We start from the raw sequence: 21,513 nt of genomic DNA, 5'->3' as shown, positions 1-21,513 counted from the left end.
GGCTGGCCGTCCGATGGGAACTGGATCCCCAAACTACCATTTACTGCTCTAAACCTGATGCTGTGCGAAACAAACAGAATGTGTGAAATATGTTTCTCAATACTTTTAAAGTATGAAGGGGCCATATATATATGTTATATATAATATTTTTTTTTAAAACTACATGCACCTATAAAAAAAGACATTTATTAAATTATATTTTTGCCACTAGCCCATATCAGCTGACAGTAGTGCTGGTCTTATACAGTGGGTGATATTTTGTGCTTCAATGATTATTAAATTCCACTTTGCAAATGTACCATCCAAATTGTATTCATAAATAAATTTGCCATTAAGGTCTTTTTCTATCATTTACTGCTAAAAGAATCTGGTAGTGAACACGTGCACACACACACACACACACACACACACACACCCTGTGCTGGCCCTGTAATTTTAACCAGTCACACTGAACAGAATGACAATGTCAAGTTCTGTCATAAAACCCTAGATGGCGCAGACTGATGGGTGCTTAACGCAAACTGATGATATTCACAGAGTTAAACTGCTTGGCACAAGCTGATTGGTTCATGTTACATATGCAGCCAATGAGCTTACTGTTTTACATTTAAATTGCTGGTCAGCATTCACTAGAGCAGTTCACAGCGTGCTTTCAGAGTTCCTCTGAAACCCTCCACCTCCCCCAGCTCCACCTGTATAGATCTGCTAGGGGTTATTATACATGCCATTTGTGCAGCAGCAGTAGGCCCTATGTCTTAAATACTCACAGCACTGTATTGTCATGTATCGGCAGTACCAGATTCCTGAACTTGCTTTGCAGCAGCAATAATCTACAACAACAGCAATAACAAAAGCTGCTGTTTGTACATTAACATTGTCATATCCATTACCATGTTAAAATCTTCCAAGAGTTGTCATGATGGAACTATTTTAATGTCAAAAAAGGAAAATAAATTAAATCTGCTGAACAAAGGAAATATATTTCAAAAGATAAAATCTATAATCATATTACCAAAACACTGTTGTTTTACAGCACAGAATTACATTTGACTGAGAATGTGTTTGTCAGTTCGTTATGATAATACAATGGTATAATAAAGTATAACATCATTTTTGCTTGTGTGACATTGCTTAAGTATATGAAATAAGTCTACTTCTTTGTGTGATTTCAGTGTGTGGACGGGGGCTCGGGGCCGGAGAACTCCTCTCTCAAGAGGGTCGCTGTGGTGGAGGACTTCTATGACATCATCTATGCCATGCACGTGGAGATCAGCTCCGACCCGGCCAAAGCACCCAAACACGCCGGACAGAAGAAAACGTATAAAGCGGTGAGGAAAGCAAGCAACTACTTTCTCATAGTCTCTGATCAGACATGGAAGTATGTTTAGATTTAATACCCCGTGTGACCCTTTTTGACCGGCTGTATCTGTCTGTCACTTAAAGTGTCCCTTACTCTGTCAATTTGATTTATTTCCTCTGTGATTCTCATGAACAGAAGCGAGCAGCTTCTGCTGTGTGTTGTCCTGGTGTGATTTGTAGCAGAGAATTGCTGGCCTCTGTGAATTTCGGGTGAATCAGTCAGAATACGCCAACATTACCTAGTAAATGAAAGCTGGAGGCTATGTAGAACTTTTTCTTTTTTCTTTTCTTTCTTTCTGAATTTATTTCTGCCTTTATTTTATTTATTTTTATTTAAAAAAATTCCTTTCTATACTTCTGCAATCACATTTTTTATTTATCTTATTTTTTCTGTGTTTGCACTTATGTGCATTTTTCTTCGTTTTATTTTTTCTGCATTTCTTCCTTTCTTCATGCATTTTCTTCACGTTTCTTTCTTTATGCATTTCTGCATTCTTTTTCTTTATGTATTTCCTCATGCATTTCTTTCTCCATGCATTTATTTTCTTCTTTATACATTTCTTTCTTTCTTTGTGCATTTATTTCTGCATTTCTGCATCTTTCTTTCTTTCTTATGTATTTCTTTCTTCATGCATTTTTCTTCATGCATTTCTTTCTTTATACATTTCTTTCTTTCTTTCTTTCTTTTATTCAGTCTGATTATTTTTCTTTCTGAATTTCTTTTCTTTTTGCATTGTTTTCTGAATTAAATTTTTCTTTCTGTATTTCTTTCTCTTTTTTTTGTTTTTTTTGTAACATTTTTATTTATTTTTTCCATACATAACATCCAAAAAGAAAACAAAAAACAAACAAACAAAAAAACAGAACAGACACATACTCAATATCTCAAGTATTTCTTTCTTTCTCAATGTATTGCATTTCTACATTTTTTCCCCATATGTTCACATTTTTGCATTTCATTTTTATTTCTGTATTTCTTTTTGTTTTTTGTCTTTCTAGCTTTCTTTTCTCTCTCTTTTGTATTGTGTATTTCTGCATGTTCTTTCTATTCTGCTTACACTTTCTTTCTGTCTTACATTGTGCATTTCTTTCATTCTCTGCATTGTTGTAGGCAGAGATGAGGATCAGCTCATATTTAGAAGATATATTTAGGTCTGCGGTGAACATCTTTAGAACTCCGTATCACACATGTGCTGTCATGGAAACATGGGAAGTGAGAGTGACACGGGCCGCTCTCACCTGGTCTGGTGGTTGTGCTGAGATCCACAGGTCCAGTGCTGCTGCCCTCTCTTGGACAGTTACAAAAGTGCATGTTTGCTCTCACGTGCATTTACAGTCAGTATCTTTAACATACAAGGTATTACTAATAAAAGCATTAATAAGCTTGTTTTTGGTTTTGTTATATTAATAATTTCTGCGATATGTTTTATATACTCGCACATATTGTGTCCTCTACACTTTTCCTTGTTCCTATCGTGCTTGACAGCTGCTGGTCTATGAGGGGAGGGCAGGGCCTTGAGGAGAGCTTTTCCCTGGGTATCAGGATTTGTGTGCCTGTTCCTCTTAGGATCTCCGGCTGGAATCAGGGTGCTGGAAAGAAGAAAGCTCAGGTTTTTTGGCTGTTGTATCACTGCAGCAGTGGGGTTTGTGTGTTTAGTTCAGCTTCTGCCTTCGTAATGCACACGCGTACATTCTATACCCTCCAGCTGTGATTCCATGGCCGCCCATGCTTGTTTGTTAGAGCCTCATGGGAGATTAGAGAGACACAAGGGACTTTCAATGTGGGGGTGTACTTTCTCTATTTCTTTGTCCAGTGTAATGGCAAAAAGGTAGAGGAGGGCGAAACTAAACAGATGCGAAGGAAGGAAGGGTTAAAGTAAAAAAAAGATGAAAAAAAAAAGAATTTCAGATGGCAGCAGCACTCTAGCTACATGCGTTTGTGTACATGACATGATTTGAATCTCACTGTGTGTGTGTGGGACAGAGAAATGTTTTGACAAGAACAATTATGAGCACTCTCACACAGTTAATTATTTTATCCTTCATATAGACATACAGTAGAAAGTGAGAGGGAGGTGTTTGTGTGTGTGTGTGTGTGTGTGAGAGAGAGGGAAGGTCAGCTCTTTGAATGTAAAGATATCAATATGATAGTCCCCCTGGGATTATTAGTCCTGGACTTGATGACAGTATTGTAATAAAACATCTAAGCATTCACACCATGTCTGTCAGCTAATCATCTCTTCTGTTTGCTTTTACTGCCTCGCTACAGCTCTCTGTTCAGAATGGGAATAAACCATTGTTACTCTGCCTCTATGATAGATAGAAGATGTCTCAAATATGCAAAATGTGAGGGAAAAGGTTGATAAGTTTACGCAAACATGTAATTAATTATAATGCAAGTTAAAATAACCAGCATGACGCTTACATGAAATTTACATCACCAGTAATGGTTTCACAACTTGTCTAAACTTATTGGAATTAATGTATGAATGAATGAAGACTATGATTGAAGACACACATAAGACAAAAATACTGATGGTGATTACTTTACCACTTCTCTTATAAAAGACAATAAAACTTTTAAGTAATAACAGCTAGATGATTACTTGTGCACGTCCCCTGCAAAACTTAGATGAAATGCCAAATTTAAATGAATAAATGTATAAATTAATGAACATTTTGCATAAACCTAAGATTTTAACATTTTAGGTAATGGCAGCTAAATAAGTACTCCAAATCAAATACCCACAAATTAAAATAATAAATAAAAAAATAAATAATTAATGCTTTTCTTTTTTCTGTCTTTTTAATTGTTGCTATAATTTCTTATTTGAAAACATTTTACCATAAATTAAGCACAAAGGCAATTCTGAGCGTGAATTCCATAACACTCTGAATTGGGATTTAATCATTGAGTCCTAAAAAATCCTAAAGTGAAGTTTAATAAGGTGTGTGTTTGTGCGTCAGATTGCAGAGACGTATGCGTTCCTGCCCAGAGAGGCGGTGACCCGTTTCCTGATGAGCTGTGGAGAATGTCAGAAGAGGATGCACATCAGCCCCAGCGGAGCAGAGTTCAAAGGTATCGTGCACACACACACACGCACACACACAAAACAGGATCAGATCACAAACAAATCAACCAACCTGGATCACTTTAGATAAGTACGTTTTATGGCTTTATTTATTAACTCCAAGGGCAGTTTGTGAACTCATTGACTCTAATCAAAAAAATGACAAGCTAGAAACTATTCATTCCCATATATGTATACATATTCAAACCCATAATGCTTCATTGGATAACTCATTGTCTTTGTTAAGAAAACCCCCTCTCGTCCCTTTTGTCCCCTGCCCACCCTGTAACGAGCTTCCCCTGTCGCGCCAGCCTGAAGCTAATGAAACCCCCTCTGACCACACCTCCTCCCACACACACACACACACACACACACACACACACACACACACACACACATACACACACATCTCAACACCCTCTGATTAGGCTGCAGTCACTGGAGTGTCCTGTTAGCCTCCCTACACACTGCAATTAGCCCAATTACAGGCCTTTTAACAAAGAAAATGCCTCTGAAACCAGATTATTTCTACAGAGAGAGAGAGAGAGGGATTGTGGGTGGAATCCATTGGGGGAGGAATTTGATTGGGAAATTTTCATTGGGATGAAAAAAATGGATAAAACTCAGTTTTTTGTCGGTTTGGAGAAACTGCAATACCAGTTAGTCCGACCTCAGCAGTGCGGGATGCCAATCAGAAGAACTGCTCTCAAACGTCCCGCTTGCTGAGATAAACAGATAGACAACACCTCCCAGGCCTGAGCTGTCAAAGCGTTGTGTCAACGTTGGGCTTAGGTTGGGTGTTGCTCATAAAGAGAGCAACTAATTGGCTTCTTGCCCGTGGGGGTGCACAGACCTCCCCCCTCCAGCCGGCTGTACGAAAGTTCAGTGCTGAATTATTCAGAGTAATTAATTACTGTACACTCACTTGTCTTTAATTGACACTCAGGCTGTGGTTGATATTGGCTCTCTTATCTAAATATCTGCTGTTGCTGCCTTGCGGTTTCATGCGTAATTTATATATAGATACATACAGAAGAAGTGATATTAGTAGCACATGTTGAGGATGTGGTGAAATCATGTCAACACACCTTTTTCCTACAGTGTAGTGGCTAAATATAAGCTAATTATTGGTTTTTGTTTAGCTCAACATCCTCTTGCTTCGTTCTTTGATGAAACTAATGTTAACATGCTAAGGCACATTTAAAGTACTTATAATGTTTAACTGTGGTGTGTTGTTTGAGATTTAATTTAAAGATAATATATTGTAATAAATTAAGTTTTTTAAACAAATATTTACAAAATAGTTAAAATATTTCAATTACATTAAAAATGACATTAAAGTTACCATGTTTTAACATGTTTCAAAGACGGTGTAAGTAATTATGAAATTACATATAAAGATGTATTACTTAAGTGGGTCAAAATTCTGCATTTAATATACTATAATACAATTTCATTTAATTGTACATGCAGTTAAGTGTTTGAAAACATTAAAATATATATAATTAAGTGTGAACTGAATGTAAAGTACATTATTTCCATAGTAAGCACTCTTTTTAAAAGCATGCTTAAGTTCTTTTTCATAATGCGTGGTGCTAACTATTAGCTTCAGTAATGTTTGTGTTTTTTTTTTTTTTGGCAGTCTCAGGTGAAAAACTTATTGAACAGCATCAGCGTCTTTTTTGAAGCCTGACAAAACTGGAAATCGTCTGAAAATCATTTTTACCTGTAACCATTATTAACCATTATTACCATTGTTGGTTTTAGCTGTGATCTAGATCCTGAAAGATTTTCTTCTTTAGTTTGTTGTGGTAAATCCATATGAAATGAGAAAATGAAGTTGATCAATACACAGCAAACAGCTCATCCATTACTGTGTGTGTATATGTGCGTGAGATTATCAGCAGGTAATGGGTTGCTTCATGGCTCTTTTAACTCAAAGCCGATAAAATCAATTAATGAGAAGGCTGTTATATGACTAAAAATGCTTCAACATTTATGAAATCTAAAGGAAATTGTTGGGAATTCCTTATGTTTTAGACCTTCTTCAAGAAAACTTAGGAGGACCATACCGTCGGTGCACTTAAAGGGATAGTTCACCCAAAAATGAAAATTTTGTCATTAATTACTCACCCTCGTGTCATTCCAAACCTGTAAGACCTTTGTTCATCTTCAGAACAGAAATCAAGATATTTTGATGAAATCTGAGAGCTTTCTGACCCTGCATAGACAGCAAGGATACTACCATTTTCAAGGCCTAGAAAGGTAATAAGGGCATCGTTAAAATAGTCCATGTGACATCAGTGGTTCAACCGTAATTTTAATGAAGCTACGAGAATACTTTTTTTGTGTGCAAAGAAAACAAACAATGACTTTATTCAACAATTTCTTCTCTATTTTAACAATGTCCTTACTACCTTTCCCAGACTTAAACATTTCACGGAACGACATGAGGGTGAGTAATTTATGGCAGAATTTTCATTTTTGGGTGAACTATCCCTTTAAAATTGAGGGTATATGTGTGCATAAACACACACAACTACACGCACAGACACTAAACAAATCAGAAATTATTACTGTCAAAGTCAGAAGCATTATTATGATCTTCACACAAATATTCACAGTGGTTTTTCACACAAATCACAGGACATCATTACAGTGGCTTTGGATGAAAATATAACAGCTGTGAGCAGAAAATGGATTTAAATATCTACACATTTGTCAATGAATATTAATGTAATTTGCATATGGAATTTTTTTTTTTTATAATTAGGCCTTTGTTTGACACTGTTAATCTGAGGCAGAAGCGTGCCTGCAGAAAACACTGGGGCAGATACTGCCCTCTAGTGACAGTTTAGAGAAATAACATTTACTTTATTCACACACTCTTTATATGAATCTCTGAATTAGTCACTTTTCCTGTTGTGATTATTTTATTTGTATGGTCTAACCATTGTAAATCTCTCATGCTTTCTCAGAAAATAACCAACCAACTTCTCTGGCGGCTGACCTCATAGACTACAACATGCCCCTCACGACAACCTACTTGAAACAGAAGAAACTACAGTGCATGAACAACAACGAGCAGGTACAGCAGTCTTCTCTAACATCTATGCATATTTATTGACCGACATACATTCAGCATGTAAACAGCCAAGTCTCATTTCAGTTCATCCAGATGGCGCAGAAATCATTGTGGGTGTTGTGCATTACTGACAGGAGGTGTTTTACTTCAGTTTGAATTTATTTATTTTTATCAGATTGTAAAAAAATGTCACACTTCACTATTTTGTAGCCCTAATCTAGGTATTTCTGGTACTGTCAGAATGTGCTGCTTATAATATGCAGAAACATGAACTCATAGGCCACCTGTGGGTGGGGTGGGTGGATGTTGTATAGTATTTAGAAGGAATGGCAGTTAGTTCTCTTCTAATTAACAAGTGTTCTGAGCATCTGGCTAATTAGCTGAGGTGTGAGAAAACTGTTGAAATGCCAATCTAATGAAGAAAGGTGAACCGTTCTTACAGTCACGTACACCTCAGTTTGTACACACACTGAAATGTCTTCAACTTAAAGTTTGCTCAGTAGACACTTGCTTGCGATCAGTATTGTTAGTCCAAAGGCCCATTCACACCAAGGACTATAACTATAAAGATTACGTTTTATAAATCACTCTAATTATATGAGGAATAGTAACGTTCAGACCACAACTATAACAATAACGACACAGAGGAATGATAACATTGCAATCACAGACCTTTTTTTTTTTTTTTTTGGATAAATGATAAAAACATTGACCACAACCACAATATAAAAGCTTGAACAATGACATAACTACAGCTAAAAGGAAACGCTCTCAGAAATTTGATTAACATTCTAGCAAAATTATGAACGCACATTCTTCCAGTAAGGTTAATACAAAGTTCATTCAGTGTATCTGGTCTTTAAAAAGGTTTTCAAAAGTCTTTGACAAATAGAAGTTCAAAAGAAAAGCATTTATTTGAAATGAAAATTTTCTTTTACTTTTGATCAAAAATCATTTCTTTAAAAAAAACTTAATTCCAATAATTAGTAGTGTAAAATTAAACATTTCATATAGTATAATAAAATTTGAAAGCCTTAAGCTAGTGACGATGCTTTGAAGCTTAAACTCCACCTTTCACCGTTTAAGGACTTATTTTGTACCCTATATGCAGAAAGTATAAGGCAGATGAAAAAGACAGAGTAAGAAATGGAGACTAAGTGCTGAGATACAGACATGGCAAAAGAAAAGAGAGAGAATTGCACAGATAGGCAGAATAATTAACAAAGAGGCCCTTGGATGAGCATCGGAGTGAGAGCAGAGGAGCAGAGGATGTGGCGAGGAGGCTGGTCGGCCCTGCAGGACGCGTGTGTCCAGCTCAATTCAATAAAGAAGGAAATTAGCAGCATCCTTCCTGCAGGCTGCAGACTCCCGGCTCTTAGGGGGATGGAGGAGATTAAGGAGAGGGGGAATGTTCATTATCGTTTATGGCCCCTTTTTTTCCCCATTTGCTGTATCTCCTCTTCAGGAAACTCATTTCATTCTCTCTCCTCCTTTAGCTCTCTTTCTCCCTCCCACTTTCTCTCTCTGGGGAAAGGTGTGAGATTCTCAAACATTCTAGCAAATTAGGCCTACTGTAGTCACATAGAAAACAGATGATAGATTTTATTCCATCTACATTCCTACATGCATCAAATGGATAATCGATGTTTTCTTTGTGATAGTCAGTCAGCTTTGCTGAAAAATAGCTGCTGTATTTGTAAGTGTTAAATGTATTCTGTCCATTGTCACACTGAAAATTAGCAGTGTCACTACTAAATTTAATATGGCAGAGGTGGCAAGTCTAGCAGTGTGAGTGAATGTGAATGTGTCGTTTGTTCTTATAAAAGCTGTATTGTGCCATTTTGTCTGTAGGTGGCAGATTCACCAAGCAATTCATTCTGCTAACTAACAATCCAACTAGATGAACAAAGTTGCTTTGTAAACTATTGGTGGTTTATTCCAGATACGCTACAACAATCAGTGAAAACAGGTGAAAATTTAATTTAAAAGCCTCGAGGACATTTCTGTTACAGTGACAGATTATTTTATTCTACTGTGTGCTGATTTTATTTGAATGGCTGTTTAATGGCAATGATTATTAAGTGTGCATTTGTGTCTTCTAAAATACACGACAATAGCAGTTCACAACCACACAATTTGTAAACCGTCTTAAAAGATAATGACTCACATTGTTATCTTGCATCGCTATTGTAAATCTATTTCCTAAAGTCAAGTCTAAATATAACACAGACTTTTGCTTCAAAGCACTGGTATGTACAGTTTGCATTATGAGCCAGAATTGTATTTTCCGATTCCTTTGAATGTATGTGCTTCTCCCGAGGGCTCCATTAGTGACTCATAAATCAAAGTGTGTGTATGTGTATGTTCATGCACTTAGATGTTCAGTGGGTTACTGAGGACAGTATCAGGATGGAGATGTATTGATGTATCTGAAAAGAAAAAAACCTAGGCTGATTCTTAGCGGTGTTTTTCTTATTTCTACCTTTAGACAGTGGGCATATGGACCAAATCTACAATTATTTAGCTTCTTTTTAAAATACAAAGGTGATGCGGCATTGCTTTAGCAAACAGGTTGTTTTATATGAATATGGATTTCTAGAACAAATGTTGCATTTAAAGTAGAGGAAGATGGAGGCAGAAAGAGAGAGGGGAGGGGACGTGAAGTGCTCTAAAGTGGTTTTGGTGATTCTGTACCTCACTGTACAGTACTTATAGCAGGGGCGTGACGTCAGCGCCCTGGCCCCGCCTCCATCTTCAGGGCTGGAGGGAGTCGCGCGGAAGGCTCTCGCGACCGCAGCAATATTGTTGAAATATTAAACGGATAGAGACTGGAGAGGAGAGGGGCTCTGCAACGAGGGGGGATCCTAGAAGAATATTAAAAACAAACTGCGTCCACCAGTGAAGGTAAGGATTCAATTAGGCTGGCATGAATTCATTATCTTAAGTAGCAGGTTATTAATTTTCACCTCAGCAGAAAACGGCGTTATTTTGACTAGTGCTGCAAAGAGCGTATGGGAAGGTCGCTATGTTTATGTATTATTCCAGTTAGGAGTTATGACATGTGTACGTTTAAAGTTGAAGAGTTAAAACGACATTGCCGTTGTTTACCGTGGCTTTTAACCTGGACAAACACGTCAAGTTGAACAGTATATTGTTGACGGAATGAAGTCGTGTTTTTTTTTTTAACGTATTTAGTGCGTCGCTATCGCGAAACCTTGGCAACAGGATAGCGTCCATTTAGATTGTTATCATCACTCAGCATTTCTTTCTGAAGTATTTTAGTCGTGGCTCTCATATGTTGATAAATATGCGCTTTACACGCTTGATGTGTTATTGATAATGCATGTATGCTGACAGCAGTGCGTTATTACTTTTTTGTTTGGTTAGTTTGTTTGTTCGTTTTATTTAGCACCGTGAGTACAAACACAACGTAGCAGAAATATGAAAAAGGACTGTCAATTTGGTTTAACCTTTACTTAAGGTCCTCTGCTTGCTAATAACGTATATCATGCATGTAAGATCTGTATAAAGAAAAAAAAAAGTAATTTATATGCAAATAACATCATAAATAAACAATAGAAACGTGTAGCCTAGGTGTGTATGAGACCTACATGTTGAGGTTTCGAGTCACTTGATTAATCAGTTTGGCCCTCGATCTGTGTTTGAACTTGTTTATAGATCATGACATTATTCTAGATATATGAAAATATAAATTAGAGAGTTATGAATTGATGATACAGTGATGCTGTATGGGCTGGAGTGTCTCTATATACGTTATATGAATGTGTTTGGGCATTTAACTTAAGGAATTCGTTGATGGATTTGGGTAGCTTATGTGGAGAAATGCATGACTGAAGTACGTCAAGAATAGTCGAGATAGTGGAGTTGTTGTTTTTTTTGTTTGTTTTTTATTTGGAAGGGTAAGAATTTTCTCTGGCTACATTTTCATTAACGATATAGGCTTATGGATAAATTAATCTGTTTTTTTGGGGGTTTTTTTTGCAATATGTATTGCAATATCAATACAATATATACTGTCGTAGCTGGATATTTTGAAACTATTGAAACAATTTTTATTTAATAACTATATTTTTAAAAATGTGTCCAGCATGTGCTTTGAAACGTTTTGTTGTGGGTTTTTATCCAGATCTGGCAAAGCTGGTTCTGCAGGCTATCATTACTGTATTGCATGAAGGCCTGAAATCAGAGATCAGCTTACTAACTTATAAATCTCACAAAGTGCTTTTTGTATCATTAAGATAAATAAGTTTCAGAGATTGCTGCCTTTGCTTTCGTAGTGCTAGGGTTTCGATTGTTTGCACTGCCACTTGTTCTTGGCCCACTGCCGATGACACTTAGCTTCCAGTCAGCTTAAAAGTCAAAATAAATGGTATTTATTTCTTTAATAAACATTCACACCCTATTGTGCACAATTCACATGCACATAGACTGAAAAAAATATTATTGCAAAGAAAAAAGTTCAGCTCGCTCAGCCTTGGCTGTAATTTTGTGTGAATTATGTTTTGTGCGATTAATAGACAGCTCAGCATTTATTCCACTTGTTTCTGTCTCTTCTGCTCTTCTGTGCCTCCGGCAGGTGGTTTTGTAGACTGATGTAGGCGTCTAAGAACCAAAGAAATGTGACACTGATTCAAATGCCAAAATTCACATTTATTCCTCGATCTTTTTAACATTTTCTAATCCTTATCCTGTGACTCTTTGCTCTGCTTCTTTTTCCATATCACTCCATTTTTAGCAATGACACACTACCCCATTTTTTTCTATATATACAGAGTCGCACATTTCACAGGGCTATTTAAATGTCTCTTTCTGGTTTTAAGTTTAATGGCTATGCAAATTAAGAGCAGGGATGGATGGCGAAGGGTTAAAGGCTTTAAAAAACCTCGTTTATCATCCTCTGCCTTCTGCCAGAGCTTCACAAGGATAAAGCCAACCAAAATAAAATCACTTTTTCTGACCCCCACGTCAGCCTGTCCAGCAGAAGGGAAGCTCCATGAGCCATAATCCCTCCCTAAAGCCAAGCTGTTCGGGCCCGAGGATCTCCCTTGCTCCTTCTCTCCCTCCCCCTCGTGCACTAGCCATTTAAATAGTCAAACTCATCCTCTCCCATCCCTTTTTTTCGCTCCCTTCCGCTTGCGTTCCCTGTTTCTCTCCCCCTCTGTGCTTTCTCAGCTCTGGTTCTCTGAATCTATTGTTCTTTGTATTGTCCCTGTGGTATTCCTATGACTGTCTCCTTCGTTCTCTGAAAGGGTCTGTACCATCCTCTGCTCTTCTCCAGCCATTACAAGACGCATCAAAATTCCCATCTGGAGCCTTGAGATGTGTCTCTTTCTCAGCGCTACTGTTTCAGTGTCCCATGGGTCTGTACGGCCACTTGTTCTCGCATCACTGCAGATGGGACGTGCCGTATCTTAGTCAACATGAAATTAAAATTGACACTATTATAAGCAAATGTTTGTCTTTGTAATTGCTAAACCACCATATCACCAAGCCCTCTTTTTTTCATGTCTGAAATACACTGCTGTTCAAATGTAAAGAAAGGATACATTACGTTGTTTAAAAGTGACAGTTAATATGTTTATAATGTTACAAATTATATTTATTTAAAATAAATGCTATTCATTTGAGCTTTCTTTTCATCAAAGAATCCTGCAAAAAAAAAAATCATGGTTTACACAAAAATGTTAAGCGGCAAAAACTGTTTTCAACATTGATTACATTAAGAAATGTTTCTTGAGCATCAGATCAGCATATTAGAATGATTTCTGAAGGATCATGTGTATACTATTTTAAATTGTAATAAAATGTATTGCAATATAATCTTATAATTACTGTTTTTCATCAAATAAATGCAACCTTTGTTGAGAGACTCCTTTCAAAAACATAAAAAAAAAGTTACTTACCCCAAACCTTTGAACATAGTGAAAAATTTTCACTCTCCAATCAATTCCTGATGGACAAATCCGTCCTGTCCTAATTTTTAGTTTTTTTGAATATCCTATTTTACAAATATGCCATATTTCAGGAATAAAATTGGTTGCAAATGACGTTACATTTCATTTCTTAATATTTTCTCCAGGCTGTTTTTGATTTGTCTTAGCATTACGATAGCCCAAATAGCCGCAGCTGGTTTGAGCTTAATTATTTCTGAGCGTATCTGTGCCACTAAGCAATCTATTGTCATTACATCCAAGTGCCCAAACGCAGTATGTTTTTGTTTGGAATGTTATTGTTGTTCTTTTACAGCCCATGTGAGCATCACGCTAACCAATGAGATGCTCTCTTGATGATGGGTCCCCCACCATGTAATTTCCTGTCTTTTCACGGCTCGTTTCCTCTTGGGCAACATGTGCTTAGACCTGAGGGGGGAATCTAGGATGTGACATACAGGCTCCCCAGTGTCCTCTCTGCTGTTCTTTCCTTCACTGTATGTAAAACTCATCCAGCAGAACGTCAGGCCTCCCTGCAGAGCTGTCTGTGCTTTACTGTTACTTACCTGAAGTGTAAAAGTGGACCTTAGGGTGACTCCCTGCTGAAAAAGAACATTTCAATAAGAATTCACATGATCAGGAGCTTCACTTGAGGGCAAAAATTTTCCCCAAATTTCACATCAGATTCAAGTTGGTCGCGCAAATTTGTTCCATTGACCAACAGAAAGCTGCTTGGTTTGAAAGTGACTTCTGTGTGAGCTGTGCTTCATGTGTTGCTACACTGTTGACAATAGACAGTGGACTTTTTGTCAGCAAAATTTCACTGAGATTTCCTCAATCTGGCCGCACCTTTACTCTGACGGTGTTAAATTGCACTGCTGAATCTACCGCACCACAGCTCTAGAAATGATGCTTTAGTTGAGTTTTAAGCTTGCGGTCTGAATTAAATGTGATGAGAATGCAATTTCTCTATACTGAAAATACTACAATAAAAAAATTGTAGTGTTCGCGCATTGTGCATGCAGCAAAAATCATATGATGTGACCAGCATAATCCAGTTTGAGGACAAATGACTCTCATGAGCTGGTCCTTTTTAATGAATTGGTCAAAGCGACGCACCGATGAATCACAGACGAACCCATCAGTCTAAAACCGCTTAATCACTTGGTAAATCAGTCTAAACAGTTACCAAATTAACATCTGACTCACTCACTGAAACAAAGTCATTATTCTTGATCATATCTAGCTTAATATGTTATGTTGCAGCTATTTGAAATTTGTGAGACTTCTTTAAATGAATGCAGTGTTATTTTAGTATTATGTACTATCATAGCATTTATATTTTGAATTCGTTTTTTGTATTCATTTTTATTTTAGTTTTGATTTTAATAATTTTATTTGCTTTTGTCATTTTTCTAAGTAAAAAAAAAATATATATATAATTTTTCTTATTAAAAATCTCATTTATAAGTTTTTTAGTTTACATTTTTCATCTAATATATATATTTTATGTTATTTCAGCTAAATTAACCAAAAATTCTTTTAATGCTTTTAGTTTTAGTTAAGTATAACAACACTCAATTAATGACTCATATAACAATGTGTAGTTAAAGATACACATAGGAAAAATTTAGTAAAAGTGTGTTGTTGTGTTCAGTGGTACTTTAAAATGTTTTTTGTTTATTATTTTTGTAATAAGCGTAAAAAACAAAGTATAGTACAGGTGTATATAATATAGTTATTTTTTTGGTAATTTGAATCTGTAGTTTTTTTGTGGTATCGTTTGTGGAGCAGGGAAAGGGGTTAATTGAGACAGATTTGTGACTGACTGGATTAGAGGAGAATAGCAGTAGTGACCTACAGTAATCCATGTGTCTGTTGAATGATGGGTTTGACCTCATGAGGCTTTGTGTGTCATCTGCTCTTGAATTCTGTTGGGTTGCTGCTTGCTCCCTACAAATCAGCATGTGAAATGGGAAATCTTGGTCCCTTTTTCTTTCCTTTCAGTTTCAGTCCACTAATGCTTAATCTGAACGAGTTGGTCTTCCTGTTGCAGTGTCCATCCACAAGCAAACTACACGTGCCGAGCCTGACAGACTAAATTGATCATGCCCCTTTTGTTCATGCTTCCAGAAAGGCTATAGGACACTACAGACAGAGATGACGGGATCAGTAGCAGAGGTCGTTTAGAGACAATAGCAGTCGGCTGCAGAAGCCGCATTGTAAGACATCAATTGGTCAGTGCATGCAGAAAGAGAGGGCTGAGATCGGTTGCAGAGGTCACAAAATGCACGGCTATGCCAGTCGTCTCTGCTGACCTGGATAAAGCCATTGCTCCATGGTGTATCTTACAGGAAGTGAGGTCATCTCCGATATCAGCGTTCTTCGAGTAGCATTTTTTGCAGCGTAATCTGGTTTATATATACTCCACCATTTCTATACAGTCCTGATGGTCAGTTTAACAGTGCGAGAGGACATCAGGACATCTGTGTGAGTACGTTTTTATTCCACTTCAAACGAACAGGCCTGAGATTCTGTTTGCTGGTCCTTGACAGATATTTTCCAGCCATAAAAGATGATAAAACAAGCCTTTATTGTCAACATTTGTCAAGAAATGACTCCCTTTTAAATTTACAGCAGGGCTGCATGTCTCGCAGAGAAAAACACTACTATGTCAAAGGAAAAAAAGAAAAGAGTATGTTTTTGTTTTATCTCAGCAGGAGTAAGTATCAAAGGCTTATGTGCTTCACAGGAACATGAGACACTTCATTGAATAGAAAAAATGCAGAATGTTTATTTAATGTCTCTACTAATGTTCTGCTTTAAAAAAAACACACTCTATCTGACTGAAATATCAGAAGGACTCAAAAAAAAAAAAAAAATGATTTGACTGTGAAGAAATAGACAAAAGTGTCCCATGTGTTTCATTTAGCAATGCTGTGGGGAACAATCATGCCTCCTGCAGAGAGAGGGAAGAGATCACGTGTTTGATTCAGAAAGCAGAGCAGGTATAGTAACCCCCATAAGCTATTGATTTAAAGCTGCGGTTTTATCATGGATACAATGGACCACTCTGGGCATTCGGGTTTTTGGGGTTTTGGCCACCATTGCAAAAGTAGTGAACTATGGCTAATTTATGCTTGCCAATGAGGCACTTGAATGTCGTCATAGATTCAAAAATATATATTTTAATAGCTTTAATTAGCATGCTGTGCTATTGAGACAGAAATCAGAAGACTTAAGAGACGCCTGCATTTTGTTACATTCTATTGAACTCTGTTTGTTTTTGAATACTTCAGCGTGTCTAATGTAAAGCTCCCTTAAGACATCTAATCGAGATCTGGTGAACCCAATACTAGTCTAATTTTACAAGGGTTTACTATGACCAATTAGTTGACTAGTCATTCAGGCAACACACTGAATAGTTGATTTTGAATACTGATTTTATTTTGTATGATGATGAGTTGCTTGTAACTTTAATGTAAGATAGGTTCATAGGTAATGAATCACATGTAGCTTGTGGATTGCACATTTTCTGATTTTCTTTATTTTGGCAAGATTATACACTACCAAATCAAATATTTGGGATCAGTAAGTGTTTTTAAATTTTTAATTTATTATTTTTTATTATTAACTTTACTTTTATTCAGCGAAGATGCATTAGATTGATTAAAAGTGGTAGCGTAGTCATTTATAATATTACAAATGTTTTCTATTTCAAATTAATACCATTCTTTTGAAATAGACCCTAAACTTTTGAATAGATTCTGTATGCTACATTTCATGCATGTGTTATTTAACATAGAGGGCAAACATTGAACATTGAATAATCTACTTATTCTCACAAAGTCCACTTTCAGAGCAGCTAAAGTTATAATCTGAACATTTCTAGGAGAGAGAAAATTGATTTTTGTGCAGTTGTATGCAAACTTAAAGGCTGACAGTTTACTGAGCACCACAGGATACAGATTTGATGAGCAGCTTCAAGTGGTCATTGTGAATGCAGGTGCCATTATATCCATGCTGGTCACCATGCACAACAATACTGTATTTCTACTGTTACAAACACAAACACTTGTGTGGTGTCCTCAAAAAGTGGCCTTGATCTAGAAACTAGGTTCATTTTTATACACACATCAGCTTGCAGTCTGGAACTTAGTGTGAAAAAACGTTATATTCCTTTCATGATGGCCGTAATACCATGAAGTTCATGGAGATTCATGTCAGAATCAGAATGAGCTTTATTGCCAGGTATGTTTACACATACGAGGAATTTGTTTTCGTGACAGAAGCTTCCACAGTGCAACAGAATGACAGCGACACACAAAAAAACAGATAATAAAAAGAAGAATTAAAAAAATAGAACAACTAAATAAGGAATAACAATAAACAAATTGACAATTGTATGTATAGGTATATTATGTGCAAGCAAATTGAAATGTAGTATGTGTGTTAGATAAACAAGTGTATAGTGTGTGTTCCACAATTATTGTCAAGTGTTCATGAGATGGATTGCCTGAGGGAAGAAACTGTTTCTGTGTCTGGTCGTTCTGGTGCTCAGAGCTCTGTAGCGTCGACCAGACGGCAGCAGTTCATAGAGGGAGTGTGCTGGATGTGAGGGGTCCAGAGTGATTTTGCCAGCCCTTTTGCTCACTCTGGATGAGTACAGTTCTTGGAGAGTGGGGAGGGTTGTACCAATGATTCGCTCAGCAGTCCGGACTACCCTCTGTAGTCTTCTGAGGTCAGATTTGGTAGCTGAGCTGAACCAGACAGTTATTCAAGTGCAGAGGACGGATTCGATGATGGCAGAGTAGAACTGTTTCAGCAGCTCCTGTGGCAGGTTGAACTTCCTCAGCTGGCGAAGGAAGTACAACCTCTGCTGGGCCTTTTTAACAATGGAGTCTATGTGAATGTCCCACTTTAGGTCCTGGGAGATGGTGGTGCCCAGGAACCTGAATGACTCCACTGTCGTTACAGTGCTGTTCATGATGGTGAGTGGGGGGAGAGCAGGGGGGTTTCTCCTGAAGTCCACGATCATCTCCGCTGTTTTGAGAGTGTTGAGCTCCAGGTTGTTAAGACTGCACCAGACAGCCAGCTCCTTAACCTCCTGTCTGTAAGCAGACTCGTCACTGTCCTGAATGAGGCCAATAAGTGTGGTGTCGTCTGCAAACTTCAGGAGCTTGACAGAGGGGTCTTTAGATGTGCAGTCGTTGGTGTAGAGAGAGAAGAGCAGTGGGGAGAGAACGCAGCCCTGAGGAGCTCCAGTGCTGATCGTACAGTGTTGGATGTGTATTTTCCCAGCCTCACTAGCTGCTGCCTGTCTGTCAGGAAGTTGTTGATCCACTGACAAATGGAGGTGGGCACGGAGAGCTGAGTTAGTTTGGGCAGGAGGAGGTTTGGGATGATAGTGTTAAAGGCCGAGCTGAAGTCCACAAACAGGATCCTCACATAAGTCCCTGGTCTCTCTAAATGTTGCAGAACATAATGCAGTCTTGCCAGTTACACTGATTTGTTAAGAAACGTGATTTTTATTAACAAGCTCTTTCAAGCAATTGAAAGGCTTGTGTGCAGATAAAGTGGACCTTTAGATGAAAGGTCCTTTTATGTTGTGGTATAACATAGAGAACCATTTTTCATGGAATTTTTAGTTGTTGTCCTTTCTAATGGCGCTTTTCCACTGCATGGTACGGCACGGCTCGGTTTGCGTTTCCACTGCAGTTTAATACAGCTTTAGAGTGGGCAGGGTTATTCACATGTCGTTATAGTTGCGCCGCCTCTACTGCCATGACTCCTGAAAAATGTTTTCATTCCGCGTCGCTCCATCAAGCTCTCGCTGGCTCCGCTCATCAGCTATCAACGAGAGGAATGTCTGTAATTCCTCAACAGACAACGAAACAGCCGTTTTTTGGTTGTTAAAAAAACGTGCGCTCATTCAAAACAGTTGCGTTCGATCCTTCGCTGTGCTGATTTAAATCTAGCGGGTCTGTTGTTTCTCGTGTTGCAAGTTCAATGACGCAGGCAGTGACGATTTTCTCCGGCCAATCAGTGATCAGCAGAGTTTACACATCACGCTTTGGTAATGGCACAGTTCGCTAGGAACCTCAACCGAGGTGGTACAAAAAAAATAAAAAATGTACCAGGTACTGTACCCAGTGGAACCCCCCCCAAAAGTGAACCGTACCGTACCATGCAGTGGAAAAGCGCCATAACAAACTTTAAATGGGGCATATTAGCCATTTCAGATTGACTTGATGTTGGTTGTCATGTTTGTAACCGAATGGGTGTGATCAGCGGGGAACAGCTGGAGAAGCACAGCTAAAGTTGGAAGATATGTGAACTGATTTTAATTTTGAGAGTTTTTCATAATCCCAGAGACTTTGTACTGATGTCTGTGCCTACGCTCATGGTTAATTAATCTGAAATGTCTACTGATTAATGTTCAAATTATTGTTTGCTTGTTGTGATGTACTGTGAGTGGGTAGTTAAAATAATAGTTTAAATATGAAATGACCTTTTTCAATATTAAGTTTTTTAAATGTTTAAAAATTTGAAATGGTTAAAATATATGTAAGTAAATAGGAAAATATGTAATATTTTTAGATACTTTTTTTTTTTTTGTATTTTTTACTTATGTATGTAGTCTTTGATAAATAAATAAATAAAAGTTTAAATATGTATAAAATATAAATTATTTTATTAATATTATAACAGTATATTATTTATATATATATATATATATATATATATATATATATATATATATATATATATATATATATATATATATATACATACATACAGTGGAGTACGGAAAGTATTCAGACCCCTTAAATTTTTCACTCTTTGTTATATTGCAGTCATTTGCTAAAATCATTTGTTCATTTTTTCCTCATTAATGTACACACAGCACCCCATATTGACAGAAAAACACAGAATTGTTGACATTTTGCAGATTTATTAAAAAGAAAAACTGAAATATCACATGGTCCTAAGTATTCAGACCCTTTGCTGTGACACTCATATATTTAACTCAGGTGCTGTCCATTTCTTCTGATCATCCTTGAGATGGTTCTACACCTTCATTTGAGTCCAGCTGTGTTTGGCTTTCCTAATCAAGTCCAATCAGTATAATCACACACCTGTCTATATAAGACCTTACAGCTCACAGTGCATGTCAGAGCAAATGAGAATCATGAGGTCAAAGGAACCGCCTGAAGAGCTCAGAGACAGAATTGTGGCAAGGCACAGATCTGGCCAAGGTTACAAAAACATTTCTGCTGCACTTAAGGTTCCTAAGAGCACAGTGGCCTCCATAATCCTTAAATGGAAGACGTTTGTGACGACCAGAACCCTTCCTAGAGCTGGCCGTCCGGCCAAACTGAGCTATCGGGGGAGAAGAGCCTTGGTGAGAGATGCAGTCGGGAGATGGGAGAAAGTTGTAGAAAGTCAACCATCACTGCAGCCCTCCAGCAGTCGGGGCTTTATGGCAGAGTGGCCCGACGGAAGCCTCTCCTCAGTGCAAGACACATGAAAGCCCGCATGGAGGACTCCAAGATGGTGAGAAATAAGATTCTCTGGTCTGATGAGACCAAGATAGAACTTTTTGGCCTTAATTCTAAGCGGTATGTGTGGAGAAAACCAGGCACTGCTCATCACCTGTCCAATACAGTCCCAACAGTGAAGCATGGTGGTGGCAGCATCATGCTGTGGGGGTGTTTTTCAGCTGCAGGGACAGGACGACTGGTTGCAATCGAGGGAAAGATGAATGCGGCCAAGTACAGGGATATCCTGGACGAAAACCTTCTCCAGAATGCTCAGGACCTCAGACTGGGCCGAAGGTTTACCTTCCAACAAGACAATGACCCTAAGCACACAGCTAAAATAACGAAGGAGTGGCTTCACAAGCCCTGACTTAAACCCAATTGAGCATCTCTGGAGAGACCTAAAAATGGCTGTCCACCAACGTTTACATCCAACCTGACAGAACTGGAGAGGATCTGCAAGGAGGAAAGGCAGAGGATCCCCAAATCCAGGTGTGAAAAACTTG

The 21,513-nt window shown here is 37.7% G+C and overlaps 1 protein-coding gene across 3 annotated transcripts in view; it reads left to right on the top strand.

The window, feature by feature from the left end:
- Positions 1 to 21,513, top strand: part of nol4lb (nucleolar protein 4-like b) — a 97,708-nt gene that overhangs the window by 18,565 nt on the left and 57,630 nt on the right. For all 3 annotated transcript variants that reach the window (XM_058764130.1, XM_058764128.1, XM_058764129.1), the window contains 3 exons: positions 1,173 to 1,328; positions 4,327 to 4,438; positions 7,409 to 7,518. In XM_058764130.1, the coding sequence (XP_058620113.1) occupies positions 1,173 to 1,328; positions 4,327 to 4,438; positions 7,409 to 7,518 (378 nt within the window). The remainder of the gene's footprint in view (positions 1 to 1,172; positions 1,329 to 4,326; positions 4,439 to 7,408; positions 7,519 to 21,513) is intronic.

Source organism: Onychostoma macrolepis, chromosome 23 (assembly GCF_012432095.1).
Source record: "Onychostoma macrolepis isolate SWU-2019 chromosome 23, ASM1243209v1, whole genome shotgun sequence".
Lineage (NCBI taxonomy): Eukaryota > Metazoa > Chordata > Actinopteri > Cypriniformes > Cyprinidae > Onychostoma > Onychostoma macrolepis.
Note: the sequence above shows the minus strand (reverse complement) of the source record. Positions and strands in the feature narration are given on the sequence as shown.